The following is a 10,235-nucleotide window of genomic DNA, read 5'->3' on the forward strand; positions in this document are numbered from 1 at the left end:
GGCTCTAGAATACTCTAGAATCTAGATAAACCAGGGTCTCCTGGAAACCTGTCATTTCTGTTCAGTTCTACAAATTTATCCCTTCTCTATCCCGCAGGTGATGTAAAGCAACATGAGAAGGCTCTAGTTCGATTCTACGACAATGTAATGCAAGGTATACTCCGACATGTGAACTTTGATATAGTCAAGTGTGTTCTGCTCGCTAGTCCTGGCTTTGTCAAGGATAAATTCTTTGAGTATATGTTTCAGGTATTTACTTCCCAACAAGCAAAGTCTCCATCAGTTCAGTTGATAAGCAAGTTCCAATACTTTTTCTTTCACAGTTGAAAATCCAGTCTAGTTAGCTTTGAGGGTAGCATGCCCACGCCTGCCTTGTAAGCGCTAGGTTGTGGGTTCGATTCCCACGTGGGGTGGACTTTATCTTAAACATATAAGGTTCGTTTTTGGAATGGCTGGCCTTCTTATATTCTGTCTTCCTTTTCTCTTCGTTTTTGGGATGATAAAACCTTAGCTGTTACAGTTTCCTACCTATAAAAAGAAGAAGAGGAAGAAGAAGAAGAAGAAGAAAAAAAAATGTCTAGGATTTAAGGCTTTTATTGGATACATAGGAAGGTACCTACGTTTTTTTTTTTCTTTTTTCCAACCGTGAATAATAGAATATTTTGCTTTTGGTAGGTATACCTACCATGTCAGCCCTAGGTCGCAGGTTCGATTCCCACACTGGACGAACTCTACCCTAAACCGGGTAAGGTTCGTTCTAGGGAAATTTGACTTTTTTTCCTTCGTCCAATTTTGATTTATTTATTAGTTAATTTACGTATTTAATGTTAATATTTACCCATGTCGAAGGGACGACTCAGATATCCACAGAGTTCTTGTACCTCCAAATAATAGAATATTTTGCTTTTGGTAGGTAGGTATACCTACCATATCAGACCTAGGTCGCAGGTTCGATTCCCACACTGGACGAACTCTACCCTAAACCGGGTAAGGTTCGTTCTAGAGAAATTTGACTTTTTTTCCTTCGTCCGATTTTGATTAATTTATTAGTTAATTTACGTATTTAATGTTAATATTTACCCATGTCGAAGGGACGACTTAGATATCCACAGAGTTCTTGTACCTCCAAGTGATTCCATCCTAATGGAAACAAAGCGCCTCCTGTACTGATGCAACACGCTGAAACAGTGAAACATCAAATTACCTTGGGCTAGGTACTCACTAATAATACATATCTAATAATAGGTAGCATAGAATTTTTTTTTTTTTTTTTACGCGGCGCTCATACTGCCCGCAAAGGAAAGAAAAGTCCCTGCACTACTATTATTGTTGTCAAATTAGGTATCTCATCATGTTAATTTTTTTTTTCTTACCTATCCTAAACGGATAATGTTCGTTCTCGGAACGGCTGGCTTTCTCCTATCCTGTTTTCCTTCTCTCTTCCATTTCGGGACGATAAGACCTTGGCAGTTACAGTTTCCTCTACCAAGCCTCTAAAAAAAGGGGGAACATAGAGGGAATTGTCTGCTAAGGACTTATCGTCCCCAAAATTGAAGAGAGAAGGAGGACATGATAAGAAGACAGCCAGTCGTTCCGAAAATGAACCTCATCCATTTAGGACAAAATTCCCCCCGGACGGAAATCGAACCCGCGACCTAGGGCTTACAAGACTTACCTGCTACAAACTGCCACAGCCCTAATGTCTTCACAGACGATGTATCGAGTACATATGCCATGCACAGACTAAACACAGCCCTCACAGCTACGTACAGACTGACAGCACAGCCTACTCCCATTAGAACTGTGGTTAGTTGCCACCAAATGGTTGGAATGTCGTTGAAACTGTGGATAGAAAGAGGAAAGCATCTTAGCACGAGAATGATAAAGGGCTTTAATGCCTGTAAAATTATGTGCCTAGTAGGAACAATTTTTTTAAGAAATTTTGTCTTGTAAAAGATTAGGGTGTATTCCGACAGTATTTTTTCAATCCTTAGAAGGCATTAATTTTTAGCTCTATTAATTTATTCCATTTTATTTGTTGAGGCTTAAGAACTCTGTTAGGGGCTAAAAACTTTTTGAAACCCACCCTTGAATTAATTTTCTTGTAAACATTGAAAATCCATGATGGCACATTCTCAACCATTGACGACCAAGGCAAGGGTTTTCAGGTTCTAAAAGAAAATGATTTCCGTTTTCGGAAGGAAAATACACTTCTTTTCTTTAAGAGGTTTGATAGAGGGAACCAGCCTTTCCGAGAACGAACCTTATCCCTTCAGGATAAAATCCGCCCCGAGCGGGAATCGAACCCGCGGCCTAGCGCTTACAAGGCAGACACGCTACCAACCAAGCTAACTAGGCTGGCAAAATATACTTCAATCACGAAATATAACCACATACCTTGAATATCTGCCGCAAGAGAGCGCTATGTAGCTCTGACCATCTATGTTAAGCTGAGGATAATTACATCGGCGGAAACTACTCATGGAGGCGGGGACATCCCTCAACTCTGCGGGGTCAAACAGGACTCCCTGTAGAAGAAGGAAAAAATATCTGGTGTGAACATGACACGACTTAGGACAATATATATTTTTGCGTTAACTCTGCCGGGTCAAACAGAACTCCCTGGAAGGAAAATTACATTACTTTGTTTCCTCTAGGCTAGGATAAAGAAAGTAAAAATCTGATGTGAACATCCCACGACTTTCCTTACTTTTTTTTTACAATATCTCCAACTGCATGTTGGGTCATCAAAAGCGGTCGAAATAGCGCTTACTCCCAAAGCCTGCCACTGACTATCAGATAGATCTGACAGGCGGACCTGATCAGGATAGTGAATTTTTTTTAAGAGGTTTGACAGAGGGAAGTGTAACTGCTATGGTCTTATCGTCCCGAAAATCGAAGAGAGAAGGAAGACAGGATAGGAGAAAGCCATCAGCCGGTCCAAGAACGAACATTATCCCATCAGGATAAAATCCGCCCCGGGCGGGAATCGAACCCGCGGCCTAGCGCTTACAAGGCAGACGCACTACCAACTAAGCTAACTAGGCTGGCAGCTCTTTGACTTTAAAACCTCGCCTAAGTCAGCGCAACTGTTCTATTGATTTTCAGTCATGGCTAGGAGAAGTGACCACTTCAAATAACAAGGAGTTCACCATCCTCAACCTGGAGCAAGTTCTGGATCCCAGTCGACCTATGACGCTGTGTCCACACTTGGTCGACGGCCGTCGCGTCGTTCGACGAGGTGAATCTATGTTGTCAAGGCAGTGTGGACGGTTTCAGTCGACATCGATTGACGGCTGCCGTCTATGTGATGTGTGAACACAGCTAATGGCGCATATCTCATTCCCAAAGCCTCGCGGTGCGGCGCAGCCTTAGGTATTTAGGAGCCCCGGAGGGACAAATTCAGGGGCTCAAGCCCAATAAAATTTCGAGCTCCCTACTCATTAACACCACATTAGTACTCAAGACCTTCACATATATTATTAGGGTCTCAAAATAGAAAGCTGAAAATAATTATCTATCTACCTAAAGGTACCTTTACACTGGGGCAACCTAACCTAGCAACAGGCAACAGCGACCTGCGGCGGATTGCTTGTTGCTGGTTGCCTGTTGTACCTTCACATATTATTATAGGGTCTCAAAATAGAAAGCTGAAAATAATTATCTATCTACCTATTAAACTCTCGTCGTAAAAGATTAAGTGTTTCGTGATTACTGATTAGATTTTAGTTCAAAAATAACGATTAATAAAAACAAAACGCACCCTTCCTAGACAAGTAGGGTCTTCACTTTTCATAGATAATGTTTTCATAGAGGGAACTGTATGGACGACGGAGGTCCAGCCGAGGTATGGAATTTTATCCTCAATATAATTTGAGAATTTGACCACAATAATAGTAGTAGCCTACTGCTGGAGTAAAGGGACTTTTCAGTCCTATGCGAACAGTATAAATAAGCACTATTATTATTATTTTAGTCGATATCGTATAAAATTCCCTAATTAATATGCCTTACGTACAGAATTCGATGACATTTTTTAAAGATCAAATAAAAAGAAACCCATAGAAATACATGTTTGAAAATTTCAAAGGTACAAAAAATGTTCCATCTGGGAGGATCGAACTCGCGACCTCCGGATTTATAAAAGTGATCGCATGTCAGACTATGTCTACCATACAATCACCCATTGCGTGCTGCTGTTAGTACGAGGCAAAATAGAAGTATTTAAACAAACAAACTGGAATCAGTTTCTTGTACTCGTTGAATGTAAACATTGGACCAGTGCCTTGTCTTTGAAAGTAATGTGCCAGCCTTGTAAGCGCTGTGTCGCGGGTTCGATTTCTGCCTGGGTCAAACTTTATCCCAAATAATGATAGACAGGGGAGCTGAGGACGGAAAACTCATGTGGGAAGGTACAAAATTTTTGACCATTTCAAGTGGTGCGCAAAGTCGAAAACAAATAGAAAACCTATTTCCTACACCTCGGACCGGGGGCGTTTGGCGGCTACGGCCGTCCGGAAAATCGAAATCGGGCCAAAATTTACGTTGAAAGGTACCTACACGAAAAATTCCAACGCCATATGGTGTGGACTTGGCTCCTAAACTCAAAACCACTTCGTCAGAAAACTTTTTTTTTTTTTGTGGGCTTTCGACCTTTAAGATAGGCCACAAAGGTGTTTGGGGGCAAGTTTTACTTTGAATGTAAATAAAACATGTGTGGGCTTTCGACCTTTAAGATAGGCCACAAAGGTGTTTGGGGGCAAGTTTTACTTTGAATGTAAATAAAACATGTGGAGGTCTTGAATATTTCTAGACCTCTTATATCTCAATGAAAGACTTCTATAGTCCAACTGCAGGTATATGATGAGAGAGTCACCTAAGTCCTGTATAATTTCCAGGAAAATTTCTTGCTAGTCCTGGCTCTAGATAAACCAGGGTCTCCTGGAAACCTGTCATTTCTGTTCGGTTCTGCAAATTTATCCCTTCTCTATCCTGCAGGTGATGTAAAGCAACATGAGAAGGCTCTAGTTCGATTCTACGACAATGTAATGCAAGGTATACTCCGACATGTGAACTTCGATATAGTCAAGTGTGTTCTGCTTGCTAGTCCTGGCTTTGTCAAGGATAAATTCTTCGAGTATATGTTTCAGGTATTTACTTCCCAACAAGCAAAGTCTCCATCAGTTCAGTTAATAAGCAAGTTCCAATACTGTTTCTTTCACAGTTGAAAATCCAGTCTAGTTAGCTTTGAGGGTAGCACGCCTGCCTTGTAAGCGCTAGGTTGTGGGTTCGATTCCCACGTGGGGTGGACTTTATCTTGAACATATAAGGTTCGTTTTTGGAATGGCTGGCCATCTTATATTCCGTCTTCCTTTTCTCTTCGTTTTTGGGATGATAAAACCTTAGCAGTTACAGTTTCCTACCTATAAAAAGAAGAAGAAAAAAAAAATGTCTAGGATTTAAGGCTTTTATTGGATACATAGGTAGGTACGGTTTTTTTTTTTTTTAACATTTAAAGAAAAAGAGCTTTTCTAAAGTATGCACATACAGGGTGGCGCAGAAGTAACCTGATAAAGTTTTTCTCTTATATTTTTATAATTCTTCTCCTTTTTACAACTTTTATTTTATGAAATGATTCTAGAGGGTTGGAGAATTTTCTCTACACTACTCATGATTAAATAAGGTTGTGAAAATACTGTCCATATTCAATGTCGCACATTTGGGCTTTTCGCACATTCGGGCTCAAAATGCTTGGTTCTAGGGCTTGAACTTCTCGAACGTTGTTCTTCAGCTCTTAAGGGGTCTTAGGTTTGTTGACATACACTCTTTCTTTGAGGTAAGCCCAGAAAAAAAGTCTGGGCGGACATTTCGGGGGAGTTTGCAGGCCACGGAAATTCGCTATTTCGAGAAATTATCTGATTTTCAACGATTTCTAATTGACTGTCAATTTTGAAAATTAAATTTTACGAGTTTAGTTATTTGTAGCGTATTGAAATTTTCCACGATAAATTCCCCAAGGGTTCTTTACAATAATCTGAAGACAGAAGAAAAAAATATTAATCAGAAAGAAAGTTATTCAATTTTAACTTTATCAGGTTACTTCTGCGCCACCCTGTACATAGTAACTACCTAATAGCTACTTAGGAACTTGAAAACTGAATACAGGTTACGAGGGAAAAAAAATCTATGTACATTAGATAGCGTGGGTACCGGTATCACACTTCACACTGGGCTCGCACGCCGGAGGTTCGATTTCCGACGGGGTTAAGTTTTTTCAGCTTCATGCTTGCAAAAATCGACTGAAAATGACAAAAATACCAAAATGTGATTTTCCGATTATTTTTCAAAAATCGATTATACTTTCGATTATTTTTTGTAATCGATTACGATTATCATAATCGATTATTCCCAACACTGATGCTTGGAGTTCAGTCTCGTGAGGACTGCAGGACTGCTCAAGGAGCGACCAGTGGCGACATCACCAGTGTAAAAATATTATTGGAATATGGAATTTGATTGCAAAGGAGGCACTTAGTGCTGTGATGTCCACAAAAGTTGTGGAAAACCTCTGTTTCACCACAAACAATTCATGAGTAGTATCGTGTCATGAAGGTTGTTTATCCCTGACGGAACAGAAGCTGAGGCAGAAACTCAGCATTAGTAACGCTACGGCACTGGATAGGAAATATATTGACACGCCTAGCTGACATGAACCTGAAATGAGAAATGAAAAAAAAAAAAAAAAAAAAAAAAAACACCACCGAGGCAGAAAACAGACATTTTCTTCCGAATAAATTCGTTCTTCCACACCATGGCCGTGATGCTTAGCGTGTAATCAAATAAATAAAAATTCGTTCTAGATATAATAATACTAGTAAATCTGTTCTAGAACAGGTAACATCGTAACTTCAACTGTTTTCTTGATTTAGGTTCCTCTTCTCCATCTCTCATCAGGCGAGCGCCTTGACCACTACACCACCGAGGCAGAAAACAGACATTTTCTTCCGAATAAATTCGTTCTTCCACACCATGGCCGTGATGCTTAGCGTGTAATCAAATAAATAAAAATTCGTTCTAGATATAATAATACTAGTAAATCTGTTCTAGAACAGGTAACATCGTAACTTCAACTGTTTTCTTGATTTAGGTTCCTCTTCTCCATCTCTCACGATCTTGTGCTTCGTCCTTTATTTCTTCAAATGTCCTTCCTTTCAATATGTCAGTCAGCATTCCGAATTTCTTCCTTCCTCTCGATCTCGTTCCTTCAATTCTTCCTTCCATGATTCTTCTAGATAGATGACTTTTAGTTTCATATGGCTTTTATTGACCTTTACTTACACCTTCATTGAAGACTCCCGGGGCCCCTTGTAAAGGCCTTGGGCTAACTTGGGGACCTTGTAGATGCTAGAGGCCCCTACGTTTCAGGCCGATTGAAATAAGTCAAGCGGTGCCGCTGTGAAGCTCTTCAACAATGGTGGTCACTGTTTATCTAATCAAGTAAAGGCCATGTGTTTTGATATCACAGCGCTTAACAAAGGGCGAATCAAAAGTGCCTCCGCCAGCCTAGTTAGCTTAAAATGTAGCACGCCTGCCTTATATCGTATAAAATTCCCTAATTAATATGCCTTACGTACAGAATTCTTGGAAACACAACACAGTCATTATTCGATGACATTTTTAAAGATCAAATAAAAAGAAACCCATAGAAATACATGTTTGAAAATTTCAAAGGTACAAAAAAAAATGTTCCATCTGGGAGGATCGAACTCGCGACCTTCGGATTTAGAGAAGTTATCAAATGTAAGACTATTTCTGACATACAATCACCCCTTGCGTGGTACTGATAGTGCGAGGCAAAATAGAAGTATTTAAACGGACAAACTGGAATCAGCTTACTCTGAGCTTGTACTCGTTGAATGTAAACATTGGACCAGTGCCTTGTTGTCTTTGAAAGTAATGTGCCAGCCTTGTAAGCGCTGTGTCGCGGGTTCGATTTCTGCCCGGGTCAAACTTTTTACTTACCTACCAAACCGATTAGGCTGGTTATGACCAAAAAATGACACTACAGGTGAGGATCCCTAGAAACTTGATGAAAGGGCGGACAAAAAAAAAAAAACATATTGTAAACCAGATTTGGGAACACCCTGTATATGTGTAGTTTAATTAATAATATTGGTCTATTTGTGAACGTACTCATCTGTTGACAATTTTACAATTTTGTCTTCTTTCACCCACATCATCATCAGTAACATTTCCGAGAGAAATTAAAATCGAATGTTTTTTTGTACGATATTTCATTAGTGGTTGGTTGGAAGAGCTCCCTCCTTATATTCTCTTCTCTGCACTTTAAATGAAGCGTAAAAAAAAGTAAAAAAAATCACTGCCCCCATCTTAAGGTAATCTCTAAAGCCCTAACTCTAAGTACAGTACCTATTATGTAAGTTTTTTTTTTTTTTTTAATGCATCCAACTAGATTATTTCAAACTGTTTCTAGCCAGCCTAGTTAGCTTAGTTGGTAGTGCGTCTGCCTTGTAAGCGCTAGGCCGCGGGTTCGATTCCTGCCCGGGGCGGATTTTATTGTAGTGCGTACCACCTAAAATGTATCCGCGTACCACCAGTGGTACGCGTACCACCGGTTGAGAACCTCTGGCCTATGTCATGAAGTCATGAGAAGCAGTGTGCAATTCATATTTTATTTCACTATGTAGATAAATAACGGATATCATGATTTTTTGGCAATCGTTTTACTTACAAAACCGAAAACAGCAGGCTTGGACCGTACAAAATTGAACTCCCTTCTCTCAGTAGACAATACGGAGTCTGGTCTTACCTGTAACATGGAAACAATGGAATAATATTGTTTTATTTATTTGTAACAATAATAAATTGATATAGGTATATATGACAAGAAGGTTTTCCATAGGTAGGACAAGAAGGTTATTAGGTACAGTATTTTCCCAACAATATGTGGTTATTTGACTGGGCTGATGGAGGGTAGACAGAAAAACGCCGACCCCTTCTAAACAGGAGAACAGGCGAAGAAAAAGAAGAGGAATATGTTTATTTGACAAAAGATATCCTGATGGGATAATATGTTCGTTCTCGGAACGGCTGGCTTTCTCCTATCCTGTCTTCCTTCTCTCTTCGATTTCGGGACGATAAGACCATAGCAGTTACAAAGGAGCACGGTAGCCCTCCTCCCCGCCAAGTCAAAACAGTTTGACAACTATTCGAAGAGATATTATACGCCATAGATAAAGTAGCCGTTTTCAAATAAGTTTGAAAATGGGGTGAAGAAAATTTACCGCCAAAACTTGCTATAGTCATGCGAAACAAAATGGCGGATCGTCATTCGAAAAAAAAGTCACATTAGGAAATCCTTGATTTGAGAGGAGGGAAAGTTACTGATGTTAAAGGTGGAGAAGCTTATGTTAAAGGTGGAGAAGTGAATGAAATATAACGAATCGGAACAAAATAAATAATTTCGTTTAATATTTCAATGGAAAATGGGCTCCAAGTTATTGATTGTTCAATCTGTACGTAATTTCAAAACCACCAGCAGATTTATAACTTCCCCTTTGGAAGTCTTATGCGACGCCACTGCAATTTACCCTTCCCCCTCCCCTCCCTTTCAAAATTTCCGCGGCTTACTTGGGACGGGTTGCGGCCTACGTCTCTTTTTCTGCCACCAAATGTGTCAGGTCCCCTGTTCAAAATTGCTTGTGACATGGAGGCAACACTCTTTGAATTGGGGAATTTCCCCCTCTCTGACCTATTTTCCGTTTTACCCCCACCTTTTTTTCATTCATTATATTTTGTCCCGCGACTCCCGCGCTAACACGTCCTGTTGATTGCTGAAACCTCTCAAAGGGGATAGGGAAGGAAAAATTTGGTGGTGAGTTTTTTGACTTTGTACAGGGACGTATTTCAGTACCTGGGTAGGTAGGTAGGTAGGTATTTGAAAAAAAAAAAAAAAAAATCCGCTTTTGCTTTTCTTACCTGATCTGTAATATCGGGCGGCTAAAAATGCTTATGGCCAATGAATTCCAAGACATTTACGCTTCTTGTCCTTGTCAGGAGGCTAGGGATTCTTGTCAATTGCATTCACATTGCACTGTTTTATTTCAAACAAATTCAAACGAAAAGAAAGAAAATGGGTAAATACGCAATTCAAAACTAAAATTTTAATAATAATTTTAAACAATTTATTTTTACGTACCTATTACTGAGGTACA

The 10,235-nt window shown here is 39.7% G+C and overlaps 1 protein-coding gene across 1 annotated transcript; it reads right to left on the reverse strand.

Annotated features, from left to right (window-relative positions):
- Positions 1–1,069: 1,069 nt before the first annotated feature.
- Positions 1,070–4,274, reverse strand: LOC103517090 (LHFPL tetraspan subfamily member 1 protein-like). Its single transcript, XM_008482101.1, has 4 exons — positions 4,239–4,274; positions 2,398–2,528; positions 1,676–1,842; positions 1,070–1,179 (listed from the first exon to the last, which is right to left on the reverse strand). Exons 1-4 carry the CDS (start codon positions 4,272–4,274, stop codon positions 1,070–1,072), a joined length of 444 nt encoding a protein of 147 aa, XP_008480323.1.
- Between the last annotated feature and the right edge of the window lie 5,961 nt (positions 4,275–10,235).

Source organism: Diaphorina citri, unplaced genomic scaffold (assembly GCF_000475195.1).
Source record: "Diaphorina citri unplaced genomic scaffold, Diaci psyllid genome assembly version 1.1 scaffold1744, whole genome shotgun sequence".
In the NCBI taxonomy this organism is placed as follows: Eukaryota; Metazoa; Arthropoda; class Insecta; order Hemiptera; family Psyllidae; genus Diaphorina; species Diaphorina citri.

Coding starts and splice junctions, on each gene's coding strand:
- LOC103517090 (XM_008482101.1), bottom strand. CDS start 4,274: ATGTTTACATTCAACGAGTACAAGAAACTGATTCCA. Junction 1,843..2,397: donor TCTTGCGGCAGATATTCAAG/GTATGTGGTTAT, acceptor TTCTATCCACAG/TTTCAACGACATTCCAACCA. Junction 1,180..1,675: donor GCTGTGGCAGTTTGTAGCAG/GTAAGTCTTGTA, acceptor TCACTGTTTCAG/CGTGTTGCATCAGTACAGGA.